The 19,347-nt window shown below is 36.3% G+C and overlaps 1 protein-coding gene across 2 annotated transcripts; it reads right to left on the bottom strand.

Moving 5' to 3' along the window:
- Positions 1–3,340: 3,340 nt before the first annotated feature.
- LOC110445248 (probable 3-hydroxybutyryl-CoA dehydrogenase) lies at positions 3,341–19,297 on the bottom strand. Of its 2 annotated transcripts, XR_002462338.1 has the most exons (9): positions 19,078–19,297; positions 15,670–15,806; positions 14,776–14,881; positions 14,271–14,365; positions 13,156–13,252; positions 12,873–12,971; positions 12,570–12,677; positions 5,604–6,197; positions 3,341–5,554 (listed from the first exon to the last, which is right to left on the bottom strand). XR_002462338.1 is itself a non-coding variant. In XM_021489750.1 (8 exons), the coding sequence occupies exons 1-8, from the start codon at positions 19,127–19,129 to the stop codon at positions 6,010–6,012; spliced, it is 882 nt and encodes a 293-aa protein (XP_021345425.1). In that variant the 5' UTR covers positions 19,130–19,297; the 3' UTR covers positions 3,341–6,009. The 2 variants fall into 2 exon arrangements, 1 of the variants encoding a protein (XP_021345425.1); XM_021489750.1 differs by having other exon boundaries at positions 3,341–6,197.
- Between the last annotated feature and the right edge of the window lie 50 nt (positions 19,298–19,347).

Raw genomic sequence — 19,347 nt, forward strand, 5'->3', positions numbered from 1 at the left:
TTATATTGTACTTCTTACTTCCGTAAACATCCTGGATTACTAATAATTATGTCATTTTCAGACTTGACATTAGATCGTTATATAAGAAGACAACAAGTTCGTAGAGTGATCGGTTCAACTTAGCGTAAGTGAGGTTCGCTGTCGTCGCGAGAGATCTGCTGAATTCTGTATGGTGCAAATATTGAATACCCCCGGTAGTAACTTTAACCTCTACAGCAATTATTACCTCGTATCAATATCCAGTACCAAGTTAAAGGGGGTTACTATCAATGTCTGTGGGCTAAAAGGTTTAAATTTAAAAACATTCATTCGTAAAATTTTCATCGAGTTGTGAAATCAGATTCTTTGGAGTAATTGATACAGAAATCAATACTCACAAAAATAAAAGATTTGCAGTATATTTTTGGTTGTATATTTATATGCATGCCATTATCAAAAAGTTTGATACATAGTGTAATGGTATTGAAAACCAGTATATACATTTTGGATCTTATAAATCAAATCCTTTTGAATTCTGTTCAATTTAAACAAATTGCAATTGTTAAAAGATCTAATCAAGTTCAGTATTCAAATTAGATTTAAATATAGACAGTAATTATAAAAGTTTATAGTCTTGAAAGAATGGAATTTGTTTCTTAATTTAGTACTTTATATTGGATTTAGTTTTGCAAATTTCTTGCCACCTAAAATATGTGATCTATCAAATATGGAAATAACATATTAAGATTACAGTTAATCCTATTCGTTGACGGGTGAACATTTATGAATGAATTTAAAGAGTAGTTTTGTGACATTTTCAACCAAGTTCAGGTTAGATAATAATTTTTATATAATTGTAATTATTGAAAAATCACCTAAGCCTGGCATTGTCCTCAGAAAAACAACTTTCCAACATATTTACTTGTGACGAAATTAATCCTCAGAACAGTCCTCAGACATTTTTAACTTATCTAGATATAACAGAGTTACCCCCCTTTGCGGTGGAAGGATTTCAAACATGTAATTTTTCAGAAATAAGTTTTAAAAGAAAATGTTTTCTGTACCACCAATAGATATCTCCAAGTGGTCTTGTAGGATGTCATGATTTGTCTCGCATCTTAAATAAGAGCATATTATACATGTACGATATAAAACTTATTCATAGGTCAATATGTCACCTTTTGTAAAAGTCATGTGTCTGACATGATTTGTTTATTTCACCACAATCAGACAATATACTGGACCATCAAACTTCTGAGGAGAAATATTCTCATGTTAAATATATGATCTCCAACTGTAGGAATCAATCTATCATCTGATCCTATATATATACCCAGTAGATGACCTGACACCTTCTGAAAAGTTTCTTGTATTCTATCCGATGACCTCAACTCTACAGATTACTAAAATTGGGTCAAAGTTAATGTTTTGTTGGAGAAAAACTTCAATATTTATATATAAACATGAATTATTGTCATAAAATGCAGTGAGCATAATCTTGTTAAAAGCTGTACTAGTACAAGTTTAGGGTAGATGTTGCATGTTCTTTGAGCATACATGACAATCCGTCGACAGGGTGCTGGGCATAGCCATGACAAAGGATCGGGAAAAATATTTTATCTTTTTTGTTTTCACATATATTTATTTCAAAATTTCATGTAAAATAGATTTAGCAAGTTTAATTTAAGTTCGTAATTTTCCATAACAAAAGAAATGCTTTATAAAGAAATAAGCGTTTCAAAATAAACAACTGTTGATAATATCAGTACATACATTCCATAGCCACCTACAGTTTCTAGTAATAAGCACTATTTTTAATTTATAGACAACTCCATTGACAAAGTATCGAGTATTTAAGTATCATTTAATGATTTTAATAGTTTCCTTTAAATTGTATGGAATTTTAACATGTTTTAAATATAATCAACCGGGGCTGAACTAGCCCTCACTTCCATTTAAGTTAAAGAGATATGGCTACACATGTTGGCAGAAATCAAATTTTTTATAAAATCAACATTAATGTGTAATTTAGCTATGTTCACTCTATAGAATAAGATGTATGGTATGTACTGTGGAACCCCCTTAAACTGGACTCTGGTAACTCACATCACTAGTCTTTTACACAAAGGTGTTGTTTTCTTTCTCTAATTTATATAAGACACATTGTCATATACATACCTGGTATATAAAAAAATCTTGAACTGAATTTTAAATTGTTTTGTATCTGGTCAATGACGATTTTTGCACATCAATCGACATATGACAATGTTAGTAATTTAAAATTTATTTTGATTGGACAGGAATTGTATAATTATTTATAAGCTATAATGAAATTCAGCTGAATCTGGATGCTAGTCTTTGTTTACTGGTATATTTATTTTGAAAATGTTCAGTGAATTAGAAAGTTATTGCGAATATGTGTTGTAAACTAAAAGTGTCCAGGCTACGGAGGTTCCACTGTAGATATGGGCTGGTATAACGGCCACGTTGCAATCAGTATCCTCTGTTACCCAACTATGTGTATTATTATGAATAAAGTCTATACTCAGGTTCTCTACTTTATTCTTCTCTTCTGTGATACAACCGCCAGTGTAATGTTGTACTCGTAAGTTTCTATACTTTAGAACACTTGACTTCAATCTAATATTTAGTTTCAAGCTCTTGGGCACTTTATATCACACCTCGGGGAGCAGTCGCCAGGTACCGGCCATAGGTCGTGTTTTTTGTGTCGCCTGCGAAAAGCTGGTGACACATAGGTATTGCTATGGCGGCATCGGCGGCGTCCGCACAGAGGTTTTCGTGCGATAACTTGAGTTTCCTTGGGCCGATCAAACTCAAACTTCATGCAGTGCTTCCTTACAAAAAGTGCTTGCTTGAGATTGCTTTTCAGGTCCGAAGGTCAAAGGTTAAGGTCACTGTTACTATAAATAGAAAATCTGTTTTCGTGCGATAACTTGAGTTTCCTTGGGCCGATCAAACTCAAACTTCATGCAGTGCTAAGCACAATCTCCCAGCTTCCTGCGCAGGCGACACATCCACTTCCGTGGAATTCTTGTCTCCGGGAACTTCGGCTTTCCTCCATCACCAAAACCTGGCACGTCCTTAAATGACCATAGCTGTCAATAGGACGTAAAACACAAACAAACCCAAAAATATCAGGCGAGACCATGTTTAAGGTTAAATAATGAAAAGCAAACTGATCAAACTACCCATCTTGTTTACCGGTAGATCTGTATTACCGGTAGATCTGTATTACCGGTAGATCTGTATTGTAATCATAGAACCAACAGCAGGTACTCTTTACAATATTTTCATACATGAAAAATAAAATAAAAACCACGATACAAAATATGAAGAAAACAATAAATGTTTATTTTTCGATAACAACTTAAATAGTTATAGAAATGACACAAAAAGTGACAATGCCGCTACAAATAGTTAACAAATATCACAGATACATCTTAGTCCACGTGTTATCATTTCAAAGGAAATATACGATACCTATCATGAAGTTTTTAAACTACCCTACTGAAACATGTATCTTGTTTCTTCAGTTCTAAACGAATTCAACACTAAACACATTTGTCTGTTATCTAATGAATCTTAACCGATAGGTTTGTATTAACAGTATTTCCATTAATTCTAAATCAGATCATGAAGGTAGCTCCAACACAAGTCGCAGTCTGTATAATGTGTAGGGTAGTTACTTATTAAAGTATTTGAATATAACTACGGTACAACTCGCAGATATAATGTGTAAAGTGCAAGCCTTGGCGTGATCATCAATCTCTAATGAAAGGATAGCAAGTCAAAATGATTTTATTCATTAAAAACAAAACACAAAACAAATTTTAATATCTAAATAGACAACACCTTAAATGTAGCTAGTAGTATCAATAAACACTTTGTCATTATCTTTAATTAAATTCTAAGATGTCTGACATCAGTTTACTGAAACCTAATTGTTAGCTTATTCTTAACAGTAAGATATAACGGACAATATTTCATGATGCATAATAATTTCAGAAACAGTAAAACTCCAAATAAAACCAATTTTTAGGTATTTGATTTCCCGATGATAATCACTTATTTACTTCCCATCACAGGAATTAATGCCTGAAATATATGTAACACAATGTGATAGACCAGCTAATTTGTTTTTACAAATATAACAATCGGGTTAGAATATTGTGAAGATCATCTGTCTGCACATGATTAAGAAATTGAAAGATGACAATACAGAAATGTTGAAGTCAAGCAAACTTACTTCTACATAAGACAATGAAACACTGGTAAGGTATTGTTAACAGCGACTGGTATAACCGATCACCAGGCTTTGATTCACGCCAAACAGCCATCCTCGTATACACGTCCCACTTCACTATGCTAACTTTAGCATGTGGATAATCATCAACTTTTCAGCATGGTCACAAATGCTAGCTGATGGACTAGACACGACAGCTGCCTGATGGACCAGACAATTCAGCTATTCACAGATGTTAAATTCCCTCCATTTAATATCCACAGTTTTTTTTAAAATTTTAAGTGATATTGTCTTGTAGATGGCTACAGGTGATTATCTGAAGTTTCACATCTAGATCTATTAACTGTGATCATTCATCCATATCTACACACATCACAGTGAAGCCATGGAAACAAAAAAAGTAACTTTGAACAAGTTTTTGTTTTGTTTTAAATAATTCATGGTTGGCTGAAAACAGTGACAAAGACACAATGTAAAATCTTGGGAGTGCTGTTATATCTTGTTACATGGGCATGTCAGTACAGCCTTTGTTTATGTTTTTATTCTATACACATCAAAGTGTTAGGATGCACTTTTTATCATAATTCAGCAGGAGGAAGTCTGCAGGGTTGAATGGGTACACCCTGTAAAGTAAAAGCTGGTAAATGTGTGTCGGTTACTTTCTTCATTTACCTGAAATACCTATTATTCTGGAAATTTGTTCTTAATCAATATGTATACAAGTTAATACAACACCAGATTATTATTTACATCTACAGACTAGATGCTGCTGAAACAAGTAAACAGCTAGCCTAATATACATACTTGTCACATTAAAACAATATAAAGAATTCTATTAGTTAAGTGCTCTGCTATGATTTGGATCCTAGGCAGTAAATATAAACACACACACAGTGCATATAGAAGCGTGTGTAAAGGGGGGTAACTCCCACATACTGCGAGTGTCTGCTATTAACAACAAATACGATGCTTTGTGATTCCCATGTCACAACCACAATTTGAAATTTATGACCAAACCATAAAGTAAATGGCATAATTTTTCTATTGTTTTTTTTTTTGTAAAAATTATTATGCATGTCTCTTTATTTCATTGCCCTGAACGTCATATACATGTATCTGTGAGAATATATAGACAATTACTTATATATCGCAAGAATTTCCCCATGAAGTAATGCTAAAACATAAGTTAATTCCTATATACATTAAAATTGCCTGTTATCTTTAAGTACAGCTGTACATTGAAATCATCCCTTTACTGCTACCTACATATTTAAGTACAGCTGTACATTGAAATCATCCCTTTACTGCTACCTACATATTTAAGTACAGCTGTACATTGAAATCATCCCTTTACTGCTACCTACATATTTAAGTACATATCATTCCTCATTTTGATCCTGCATCAGTACAATTTAGTATCATCTTCTGAATTGTCTTTGTTCACTCAACAATAAATTATTTCTTTACTGTATTAAAACAGTAGTAAAACAAACACTACAATAATCCTATGAACACGACTGTACACAATATTGTAACAGAGGTAAATTTAGAAGGTACAGATAAATCACATCTTTTCCAAACTTCATTTCTTAGTGTTTGTCCTCCCTTTATCAAAAAGGTAGTGGGGCATCCTCCAAAAGAGTTCTGTATCAGGAACCATGCTGACGCCCCTTCGATGGTCAGTGGTCATTTCACTTGGATGATGTCCCCTTCTGTTGTTAACATCCTCAAAGAATTTTGTAAAAATTCTCACAAGAGTTCAGTAGTTATGAGTGATAGACCCGGATAAGTTCTGTAATGTCCTTCCGACATACTGGACACCCATCCCGCCGATTATGGAGCATCTTTGAACATTCGTAACACGTGATCATATGGTGGCAGGGACAGAGGAGGCAGTCTCGCATTCGGTCCATACAGATGGCACAGTCCGGGTCCCGATCCTCTTCCATGCCCTCTGCAGGCAGACACAAACATAACATACACACAAGAAAACTATCAAATCATTTTAAGTGATTTAGAAATAATATTATGGAATTTATAGCCTAGTGACCATCATTTTTAAACAAATAATGGTACTGTTACAAACACAAACAGATTGAGATGATCTCTATGAGGGACTGGTAACTATCACACAGATTATCCCTATGAGGGACCATTAACTAGCACAAACAGATTATCTCTATGAGGGACCAGTAACTAACACAAACCGATTATCTCTATGAGGGACCAGTAACTATCACACAGATTGTCTCTATGATGGACCAGTAACTAGCACAAACAGATTATCTCTATGAGGGACCAGTAACTAGCACAAACAGATTATCTCTATGAGGGACCGGTAACTAACACAAACAGATTATCTCTATGAGGGACTGGTAACTATCACACAGATTGTCTCTATGACGGACTGGTAACTATCACACAGATTGTCTCTATGATGGACCAGTAACTAACACAAACAGATTATCTCTATGAGGGACTGGTAACTATCACAAACAGATTATCTCTATGAGGGACCAGTAACTAACACAAACAGATTATCTCTATTAGGGACCAGTAACTAGCACAAACAGATTATCTCTATAAGGGACCGGTAACTAACACACAGATTGTCCTTATGAGGGACTGGTAACTATCACACAGATTGTCTCTATGAGGTACTGGTAACTAACACAACCAGATTGTCTCTATGAGGTACTGGTAACTATCACAAACAGATTGTCTCTATGAGGGACTGGTAACTATCAAACAGATTATTTCTATGAGGGACTGGTAACTATCACACAGATTCTCTCTATGAGGGACTGGTAACTATCACAAACAGTTTATCTCTATGAGGGACCAGTAACTAACACAAACCGATTATCTCTATGAGGGACCAGTAACTATCACACAGATTATCTCTATGAGGGACCAGTAACTAGCACAAACAGATTATCTCTATGAGGGACTGGTAATTATCACACATATTATCTCTATGAGGGACTGGTAACTATCACAAACAGTTTATCTCTATGAGGGACCAGTAACTAACACAAACAGATTATCTCTATTAGGGACCAGTAACTAGCACAAACAGATTATCTCTATGAGGGACCGGTAACTAACACAAACAGATTATCTCTATGAGGGACTTGTAACTAACACAAACAGATTGTCTCTATGAGGGACTGGTAACTAACACACAGATTATCTCTATGAGGGACTGGTAATTATCACACATATTATCTCTATGAGGGACTGGTAACTATCACACTGATTATCTCTATGAGGGACTGGTAACTAACACAAACAGATTATCCCTATGAGGGACCAGTAGCTAACACAAACAGATTATCTCTATGAGGGCCTGGTAACTATCACACAGATTGTCTCTATGATGGACCAGTAACTAACACAAACAGAGTATCTCTATGAGGGACTGGTAACTAACACACAGATTGTCTCTATGATGGACCGGTAACTATCACACAGATTGTCTCTATGATGGACCAGTAACTAACACAAACAGATTATCTCTATTAGGGACCAGTAACTAGCACAAACAGATTATCTCTATGAGGGACCAGTAACTAGCACAAACAGATTATCTCTATGAGGGGCTGATAACTAACACAAACTGATTGTCTCTATGAGGGACTGGTAACTATCAAACAGATTATTTCTATGAGGGACTGGTAACTATCACACAGACTGTCTCTATGAGGGACTGGTAACTATCACATAGATTGTCTCTATGAGGGACTGGTAACTAACACAGATTGTCTCTATGAGGGACTGGTATCTATCACAAACAGATTGTCTCTATGAGGGACTGGTATCTATCACAAACAGATTGTCTCTATGAGGGCCTGGTAACTATCACACAGATTATCTCTATGATGGACTGGTAACTATCACACAGATTATCTCTATGATGGACTGGTAACTATCAAACAGATTATCTCTATGAGGGACTGGTAACGATCACACAGATTGTCTCTATGAGGGAATGGTAACTATCACACAGATTATCTCTATGAGGGACCGGTAACTAACGCACAGATTGTCCTTATGAGGGACTGGTAACTATCACACAGATTCTCTCTATGAGGGACTGGTAACTATCACAAACAGTTTATCTCTATGAGGGACCAGTAACTAACACAAACAGATTATCTCTATTAGGGACCAGTAACTTGCACAAACAGATTATCTCTATGAGGGACCAGTAACTAGCACAAACAGATTATCTCTATGAGGGACCGGGAACTAACACACAGATTGTCCTTATGAGGGACTGGTATCTATCACACAGATTGTCTCTATGAGGGACCAGTAACTAACACAAACAGATTATCTCTATTAGGGACCAGTAACTAGCACAAACAGATTATCTCTATAAGGGACCGGTAACTAACATACAGATTGTCCTTATGAGGGACTGGTAACTATCACACAGATTCTCTCTATGAGGGACTGGTAACTATCACAAACAGATTATCTCTATGAGGGACTGGTAACTAACACAAACAGATTGTCACTATGAGGGACTGGTAACTATCACACAGACTGTCTCTATGAGGGACTGGTAACTATCACATAGATTGTCTCTATGAGGGACTGGTAACTAACACAAACAGTTTATCTCTATGAGGGACCGGTAACTAACACAAACTGATTGTCTCTATGAGGGACTGGTAACTATCACATAGATTGTCTCTATGAGGGACTGGTAACTAACACAAACAGATTGTCACTATGAGGGACTGGTAACTATCACACAGATTCTCTCTATGAGGGACTGGTAACTATCACAAGCAGATTGTCTCTATGAGGGACTGGTAACGATCCCACAGATTGTCTCTATGAGGGACTGGTAACTATCACATAGATTGTCTCTATGAGGGACTGGTAACTAACCCACAGATTATCTCTATGAGGGACTGGTAACTAACACAAACAGTTTATCTCTATGAGGGACCGGTAACTAACACAAACAGATTGTCTCTATGAGGTACTGGTAACTATCACAAACAGATTATCTCTATGAGGGACCAGTACCTAACACAAACAGATTATCTCTATTAGGGACCAGTGACTTGCACAAACAGATTATCTCTATGAGGGACCCGTAACTAACACACAGATTGTCCTTATGAGGGACTGGTATCTATCACACAGATTGTCTCTATGAGGGACCGATAACTATCACACAGATTGTCTCTATGAGGTACTGGTAACTAACACAAACAGATTGTCTCTATAAGGGACTGGTAACTATCATACAGATTGTCTCTATGAGGTACTGGTAACTAACACAAACAGATTGTCTCTATGAGGGACTGGTAACTAACACAAACAGATTATCTCTATGAGGGCCTGGTAACTATCACACTGATTATCTCTATAAGGGACTGGTAACTATCACACAGATTGTCTCTATGAGGGACCGGTAACTATCACACAGATTATCTCTATGAGGGGCTGATAACTAACACAAACTGATTGTCTCTATGAGGTACTGGTAACTATCACAAACAGATTGTCTCTATAAGGGACTGGTAACTATCATACAGATTGTCTCTATGAGGGACTGGTAACTATCACACTGATTGTCCTTATGAGGGACTGGTAACAAACCCAAGCAGATTATAATCCAGTACATTTTCTCTGCTTAAACTACTATAAAACATTAGTAGTGGGTTTTATCTTTTAGGTTGCACTACATGACCCTTATTCACATAACAATTAACAAAAAAAAAACATAATTAAAGTTAAATGTCCTTGGTCTTGGACCTAGCGCTGTATGAGTGATAAAAAATATTGAGAAAAAATTGATGAAAGGTAATATACCTTATTTATTTCTACTTTAGAAAGAATATTGTGAGTTAAGTGAACTCACCGAGAACCAATACATTGACATCACAAGGAAGGCAAAGGGATTTATGAAGATATTGATGAGACAGAGGAAAAACCCAAACATAAGCCTTTAAGACCCTATCAGAGGTCGTCTCCTTGGCAGCCAGAGAAACAAAGCACTCTACATACCAGATATGCAGTGTTGATGAGGCTGAGGAGCTCAGCATGGGGTCCACACGCCTAAGTCCCTGCTAATTACAGCTCAATCAGAGACACTGAAGCACCCTCTATATGTCAATCAGCAGCAATACTAGGCCCTATATAGCACCAGCCCAACTCTCCACACCTCTAAACCACCAATAAACTCATCCTCTCAGAATCATCAAAGAAACATCAATAAACACATAATACATTGTTGACATGAATGACAATTTCTGACAGAGAAAGATGTTTTAAAAATCAACAGTTTTTTACAATTAACTTAAAAAATATAATATAAAATATATATTTTATAAATATAATGGATATAAAACAGAAATTTTAAATGTTTTGATTGTGGTATTAATGAAACTATAATGACCATTTCTTCACCTAGAATTCATGTGGTCAGTTGTTATGATTATTCCTGAAGGACTCGGGATATAAGCCGATCTGTCATCACTTGTTTATATCGGTCAATGACACACAAACACATACCCTAGGTGTGCAAATATCATTTCTTTTCCATCGTCAGTGTTTAGTGTATAAATGGAAAAGGGTTCATTTTCTCATGTTAACTCTTTATTAATGAAATATACCTGTGGTATACACAATTATTTTTTATCTGTACTTCAAATATACTACATGTATTATATATTACCCTAACAACATTGAGTTATCGTCGAGATATTGAGTTAGAAATGGTCTGCTATTATTATTGATTTGATAAAATAGAACTGACAAGTAATTCCTTAGGAATTTTAATTTCTTGTTAACCGGTAAATCCTATCAGCAAGAAAGAGGATAAAAACAAAAGGATTTAAATCACAATCAAGGTCATTCCTTAAGGAACTTAATTTTCTTATAACCTATATCTTAGAAAGTATTGGGTACAAGACCTCAGTGTTTGTCCTTTACTATAACATACAGGTACAGGCCAGTGTTTGTCCTTTACTATAACATACAGGTACAGGCCTGTGTTTGTCCTTTACTATACCATATAGGTACAGGCCAGTGTTTGTCCTTTACTATAACATACAGGAACAGGCCAGTGTTTGTCCTTTACTATAACATACAGGTATGTACAGGCCAGTGTTTGTCCTTTACTATAACATACAGGAACAGGCCAGTGTTTGTCCTTTACTATAACATACAGGTATGTACAGGCCAGTGTTGGTCCTTTACTATAACATACAGGTACAGGCCAGTATTTGTCCTTTACTATAACATACAGGTACAGGCCAGTATTTGTCCTTTACTATAACATACAGGTACAGGCCAGTATTTGTCCTTTACTATAACATACAGGTACAGGCCTGTGTTTGTCCTTTACTATACCATATAGGTACAGGCCAGTGTTTGTCCTTTACTATAACATACAGGAACAGGCCAGTGTTTGTCCTTTACTATAACATACAGAAACAGGCAAATGTTTGTCCTTTACTATAACATACAGAAACAGGCAAATGTTTGTCCTTTACTATAACATACAGGTACAGGCCAATGTTTGTTCGGAGTTTATATTAGAGTATAAGTCAATCTTTCTATACAAATGTTCAATAAAATATCAACTTTACCTCGGCCCTCGATAGGGGTGTTTTCTCTGGCCTATTCTACACCAACTCGTGGTTTATCCTATACATACAGGTACAGGCCAATACTTGTTCAGAGTTTATATTAGAGTTTGAGTCAATCTTTCTATACAAATGTTCAATAAAATATCAACTTTATCTTACAACAATGATGAAGCAAGTTTTTCCAACTTATATTTATCACTCTGTTAGCTTGTTGGCCTGGATGGAGGTGCACAGAGGTTGAATGCGAAAAGAAGAAAGTAACCAGAGAAATCCTTTGCATCAGGCAGGTGACTTGATTCTGTTTAACATTTGACAGGGAATCAAACCCTGCCATCTTTGAGAAAGACTAGTGCGTTACCCATTGAGCCACTTGATCCCCATGCCTGTGTTACTGTGTCAATTTATACCTCGATAACAACAAATGGTGGGTTAGAATATCCATACAGGGTCCTGGAAAATGCATCAGAATCCTTAGAATCACCTTTTTAAAAATATTTTCGAATCACATTCTTACAGGGTATACCCAAGTTTAAACTTTCTATATGACCTTTTGTCAATTAAAAGACACGGCTCAAAAGATTTCAAAGTCCTTGATATGTAAAACTACCAAGTCACAAGATATGGTCTCTCACTTTCTAAAAACAATTTAAGCAGCTGCGATACAGTTATAGAAATGAGTGATCATGTAGTGCCCACTCTGTAGTACTCACTTTTCTTCTCCTCGTCCTGCGGGACATTGCCCTGGTGCGATAAGGCAGGAATCATACTCTCAAACAGGTGGCCCACTCCCGACGAGCTCTTGATCTGTTCCAGACGAGCTGTAGACAAAAAGAAGATGATCAACAGGACATCAGCAGCATTAAATGACAACTCACCATATTCTATTTTTTGAAAATAGTTTAAAATAACACTTTTGTATCTATAGCAATTCAGCACTGAGATATGACAGGTTATTATCTGTTGTATAACATAATCAATGCCCTTTTCTACATTTCCTAATTTCGTGTATGTACCTTTCTTACGCTCCTCTCGCTGTTCCTCCGACAAAATGAGGGGCTCCCCACCAGACCTGAAGAACAAAGTCTTCCCCATCCTCTCCAGCATGATCCGTACTGAAAAATATTAACACTTACTGTAGCACTTCTATATACACAATGAGAGACACGACTCCAAATATTTTATTCGGGTACAATGATAAGTATTACACTTTCATTGCCTGGTATAATTGTTCTGGAGACATTTTCTTGTTACAAGTTTTCTGGATCTTATCTGACTAAGAGTTAAGTATAATCTTACCTTTCTGAATGGCTTTCTGTGAGGAGAATGAGCTGGGTGTGATTTCTACCTCCGGTATACAGTACACGGGGAACAAGAAACGCAGACCCATCGTCCTCTGTAACAAACACAACTCCTGGTCAACAATGTAATACAGTATCTGTATATCTTTGATCTCAGGTTCATAGTTTGCTATAAATATGCTACACCTTCTTAAAATCATACATGGTATGATTTCTGGCAGTGGGATGACATTAGTGTACCATACAGATATCAGTAAAGCAATGTATATAAATGTTTAAACCTTTTCTGGCATCAAATTCCATTAAAATTCACCCGAAACAAAATGCAAAATTCATTGAAATTGATTTAATATTCAAATTTCTCTACTTTATGCAAATTTCAACTAGTTACATGTACCATTGGTAATACCATGACAACCATAATTAAAAATACCAATACTTTCCTTATAATGATATAAGGGAAGTATTCAAAATTACAGAAACAGCGATAAGAAAGCTGCACTAAAGGGTTTTAATGTTGATGAGTTAGGAGACCATGCAAAGATAGCCCTAACAATACATAGTTGTTTCCTTACTTTATCTCTAGTGTAAAAGAAGGATCAATGGTGGCCAACACTGCCAAAGAATACATTACTCTATGATCACATACATATAAGACATGCATGTTTCAAGGATCACAAACTTCATGAACAGTTTTAGACAGAAAATATTCTCGGCCATTTTCGTTTATCGCGGTCCAAATGGTTGACCCGGTTGGACCAGTGTTACCCCGGTATTTGTTTAAAACATAAGGTCGGACCCAGTAAATCTGATGCTTCTTCCAGGCAAGCCTTGACAAAGCCTTGCAAGGCCTGTATAATCATTTGCAGGTCCGCCAGGATTTATATCCAAAAATGTTACATTTAAATATGGACGTACCGGTTGTTCCGCATAAACGAACAGGCCCCAGTTTTGTGGCTCTTACTTCCATCATTGCAGCACAAAGGTGATAAGAGTTATGTCCCTTCATTATATCACGCATTGATTAACAGGCAGAATTGTACTTGCATATAGTGAGTACATATAAATCAATGTTTTACTTTTAGAAGAAATCCTTATAAACATGAAGCATACCTCTTTATTGTTTGTCCTTTGAACAATATCATCCATCTTCAACCGCAGTGTATTGCTGCACAGGACTGCCTCTGGCTTACACAGGTGAGAAATTCCTGTTAAACAAATACATTGTAAATGTATTTATAAAGGACAGCATAACTTTCCACAAATTGACACATGCATCATAACTGAGCATTTTAGTTATAGTTTCCATGGCAATAGATGTAAATAAGGTATAGTTTACTGTAGTATCCTGACTGGTGTTATTATAACTGTGATGTTCACTATAAATGTAAGTCTGAGTACATCATAAATGCATTCATAGAAATATATCTCAATGGGAAATCCTCGTACAAGCAGGTATATATATATATATATATATATATATATATATGTGAAATATCACAAACAAATTTTGTTAATACATATGTTATATCATGCATGGGCATAATCATAAACTACCAAACTGATAAAATAAACTATTGTATTTTAATTAATAAATCCATAACACACAATCACTTACTTTCAAAGAGATCTTTCTTCACCTCAAGGTCCTCAAGAACACATTCAATTATAACGTCAGCATCACAGACTGTCTCCTCTAGCCGGCTCATACATAGGACCTGGCCCTGCAGATTGGAAATACAAATAATGTAACATACAGTATCACTAATTATTTAACTCATATACATTATAATAAACATTAATTATCACTCATTAGGTAATTCATACACACAATGAGCCTGAACCTGGAGGAGGAAATATTACATACAATATCACTAATGAGTTAACTCACACACAACACTGGCCCTGGACCTTGGGGAAGAGAATTAACATGTACTCCTGTACGAGGCTCTGGGGGAAGAGAATTAACATGTACTCCTGTACGAGGCCCTGGGGGAAGAGACTTAACATGTACACCTGTACGAGGCTCTGGGGGAAGAGACTTAACATGTACTCCTGAACGAGGCTCTGGGGGAAGACAATTAACATGTACTCCTGTACGAGGCCCTGGGGGAAGAGACTTAACATGTACTCCTGTACGGGGCTCTGGGGAAGAGAATTAACATGTACTCCTGTACGAGGCCCTGGGGGAAGAGACTTAACATGTACACCTGTACGAGGCTCTGGGGGAAGAGACTTAACATGTACTCCTGTCCGAGGCTCTGGGGGAAGAGAATTAAATGTACTCCTGTACGAGGCTCTGGGGGTAGAGACTTAACATGTACTCCTGTACGAGGCTCTGTGTTTTATGTGACCCTTTCTAGATACTTTTACTTACGTAGTAAGTACTGTACACCACCAAATACTAAAACTGAGACATTAAATTATCTCCATTATTACTTTTTCTTTTTTCAAAACAAACATATTTCTATATGTGAGATAGTGACATATATAGTCTTATACGTTTACTTACAATGAAGTTTTTATGAAGCAATACTCCCTCCTCTCTCAGGTTCTTTTTATCCTCCTCCATTCGCTGGAATACACTGTTAAGATTCTTTATGTTAGAGTCGTGGATCCTAACACGATGGCCATGGTATGCCAGCTCACCTTTAAAACAAATAAAAAAAGATTCAGACCATATGTACAGTTGAATTCAGAAGATGGATATATAAATGTTGTAAAACTTGTTTCTGATTCCTGTTTCAACAATTATGTATTCTGTTATATTATACTGTGAATGCAAAAAGAAATGAAACAAAGTTTATATTTTAAAATTGTTAATACAAATTGTTATGTGACTGATATGACAGAAATCAATTAGTAACACGGAAATATCAAAATGACATGTGACTAGTTTTGGCTATAAGCTTTCATCACAGGATGTATAAACTCCCCATATTATAGCAAAAAAAAGAATGATGTTTTCCTCCCGAGTAACCACATCAAAAAATTGTAACCAAGGGTACTGCAAGTTTAAATAAAAATAACGCATCTCATCCCATCCAATTAGGCTCATTGTATGAACAAAAGTTGTGTTTTGTTCTGATACGTTCTTGTGTTGAAATGGGAAAGCATATTGTACTTCACCAGCCATAGACATCAGAAAAGGTGCTTCTATTGACATTGACTTTACCATTCTCAAAACTTATAGGGATTGCCTCCCTGTGCACACATTCAAAATCATCATTAGAAAATATGTCTAAAAAATCTATATGATGAGGGTTGCGAGACAAAATTTCAGTATGTAACATTCTGCCTTTGCAAGATACATAAGGACAAAAAGTTTCGTATATGTAGGTGAAATAGCAAGGAAGTTCTATAACCTTGGTATCAAAAATCTGTCAATTATTAAGTTAGAAATACCAAAAAAGACAAAATAGAATCAAATTATATGAAAAGGTTCTATGCAGCCAGTATTTCATGTTTAGAGTGTTTTTACTCATTGTTATGATAATAAACAAGAGGCCCAAAGGGCCTGTATCGCTCACCTGGATATCTTAGCAATCATGGCAAAATATTCTCCAAATGAGATCCAAGGGAATATGCCAGACCCCAAGGCCAATCCTTGCAGCATATCTGTATTAGGTTTTTCATGCCCAGCAATGTAATATATTGTTATGGGGTGGGGATCTCAACTGCTTCCAAGCTGTGACTCAGAAACTAAGTCCCTAGAGTTGTGGCCAGACCCCAGGATCAATTCTAATATCATGACTGCATTCCTCTCTTTATGCCCAACAATTGTATAATTTGGGGTGGGGATCTTAACCATTTCAAAGTTATGACCCAGGGGTTAAGTCTCCAAGGGTGGGGCAGACCCCAAGGCCATCCTGGAAGCATATGTGCATTCATCTCTTTATACTCAGCAATTGTATATATGGTTATAGGGTGGGAATCTCAACTGTTTCCAAGCTGTGACTAAGAAACTTGGTCCCTAGGGATTTGGTCAGACCCCAGGGTCTATTATAATATCATGACTACATTCGTCTGTTTATGCCCAGCATTTGTATATATAGTTTTGGGATGGGGATTTCAACCATTTCAAAGTTATGACCCAGGGACTATGTCTCCAAGGATGGGGCCAAACCCTACGGCAATCCTGGAAGCAAATGTGCATTCTTCTCTTTATATGGTTATATGGTAGGGATCTCAACCATTTTCAAGTAATAAACGTTTTTGAGCCCCGCCCCTTAGCCCGGGGGGTTAGTTCCACCATTTTGAATCCCTGCCTCCAATGAATGCTTCCGACCAAATATGATCGATATCAATGGCATAGCTCCAGTGCATAGTTCTACAGAAGTCGTTTGTAGCAATATAGCCAAATTGCCCCCTTTTGGCCCCGCCCCTCAGCCCCCTGGGGGGTCATCCCCACCATTTGTACAATTTTGAATCACCACCACCTAGGGATGCTTCCAGTCAAATATGGTTAATATCCACTTCTTGGTTCCAGAGAAGAAGTTGCTTAAAGCAATATATCCAAATTGACCCCTTTTGGCCCTGTCCCTCAGCCCCCTGGGGGGTCATCCCCACCATTTGTACAATTTTGAATCTCCACCACCTAGGGATGCTTCCAGTCAAATGTAGTTGAACTCCAATCAGTGGTTAAGAAGAATTAGAAGTTGTTTAAAGAAATTGTTAACGGACGGACGGATGACGCACGCCACGGTATGGCATAAGCTCACCTTAATTGGTCCTTTGGTCATTGAGTGACCTGTTAATTAAGTTTCTGAGCTCTTAAGGTGAAATTACTGTATAAACAAATAAGATCAAAATTAAACAGCTATGTATTTAACCTTGTTTATCAACAATATTTTCTCTTTGATTTTACCGGGAAAGTCTGCTTGCAATCATTTCTTTGACTCTATATGATCACTAGTCGTCCAGTTTGTGTGCCTGTCTACTTATAACACATGTACACACATACTTTATACTGTGACAGAAAACACTACATTTTTGAATGGCAACAAAATGTACTCATATTTACTGGGTACTATTACTAAGAATAGAAAAGGACAATCACAGAAAAGCATTTATGGTATATTTTTGGTGTTGTCTATAGAATTGTCGACCAAACCAGAAAACTTGTATAGTTTGATCAACTTGGTTTCACCTCATTTTCTTCAACATTTTCACAGACCTAACCTAAGTGTTTACCTTCCAACCCAATGCAAAAACTGATGACATCAATAAACTGGGGTTATTTGTACAGCAATGAAAAAAGGTCAGACACAGAAATAGGTTCTCTGATATGAAAAATGAACTAGGAGACAAACATACAATGTATATATACAGGTCTGTAGGACCTGCATATATATACATATGTAGGTCTCTGATTTATTTTTAAGCATGATGCTTACAATGGGCTTTTACATTAAAAAAAAATCATTTATACTTACTTACTGATAGAATTTTGTGTTATGTCACTAACTACTGAAGGAGTTATTAAGTGTATATTCAATGAAATGGGTGCCCCAGTAGCTGTGATCGATAACGCGCACTGTCATTCTACTGTGTCTGCAATCAAGCGTGAGCTTCAGACAACTCATGATCACTCTCCCAAGACTTTCGGTTCGATTCCCAGCGGTGGCGGATATATGATGATATGGACAGGGATATCTGACTACTCAGTTAAACCACATTAGTCGCCTCATACCACTATACAGCGGGAACGTCAGTGTAAACGACGATAGAAATATAGATTATTTATTTATCCTCATATATATTTGTAAACGCAGAAAGAAAATATAACGGACAAGTAAAGGATTCGACGCTTGATAAACTTGTTATTTTGCAATCGTTCACTATGATATGTGTAATAAGAACTCTAATGTTACAGTATTATTTTAAGACTAAAACGTTACATTTAGTCATTCATTCTTACCTGCGATTTTTATCCCAAGCAACCCAGCGCCTATCACAGCTATCTTCACCATTTTAGTAGTATAATTTCAACATAGTATCATTAGATTAGTGTGTTACATCATGGAGAAGACGAACTTTGCATAATTATTAATGAATTAAATGATGCATATCGGTAGAAACATATCAATCAATTCATGTGATGCTCGGGAAACCCATTGTTGATACTTCCGTCCTCCATCTTGAACTAGAAGGGAACAGTAATTATTTATGTATATAACACTAAATACTA

This window comes from Mizuhopecten yessoensis, unplaced genomic scaffold, assembly GCF_002113885.1.
Source record: "Mizuhopecten yessoensis strain PY_sf001 unplaced genomic scaffold, ASM211388v2 scaffold2137, whole genome shotgun sequence".
In the NCBI taxonomy this organism is placed as follows: domain Eukaryota; kingdom Metazoa; phylum Mollusca; class Bivalvia; order Pectinida; family Pectinidae; genus Mizuhopecten; species Mizuhopecten yessoensis.

Excerpts from the sequence above, each read along its gene's own strand:
- LOC110445248 (XM_021489750.1), bottom strand. The coding sequence starts at position 19,129 with ATGGTGAAGATAGCTGTGATAGGCGCTGGGTTGCTTGGGATAAAAATC. Across the intron at positions 14,366-14,775 it reads GAAGAAAGATCTCTTTGAAA|GAATTTCTCACCTGTGTAAG; the intron begins GTAAGTGATTGT and ends TTTGTTTAACAG. Across the intron at positions 6,198-12,569 it reads GCAGGACGAGGAGAAGAAAA|AGGGCATGGAAGAGGATCGG; the intron begins GTGAGTACTACA and ends GTCTGCCTGCAG.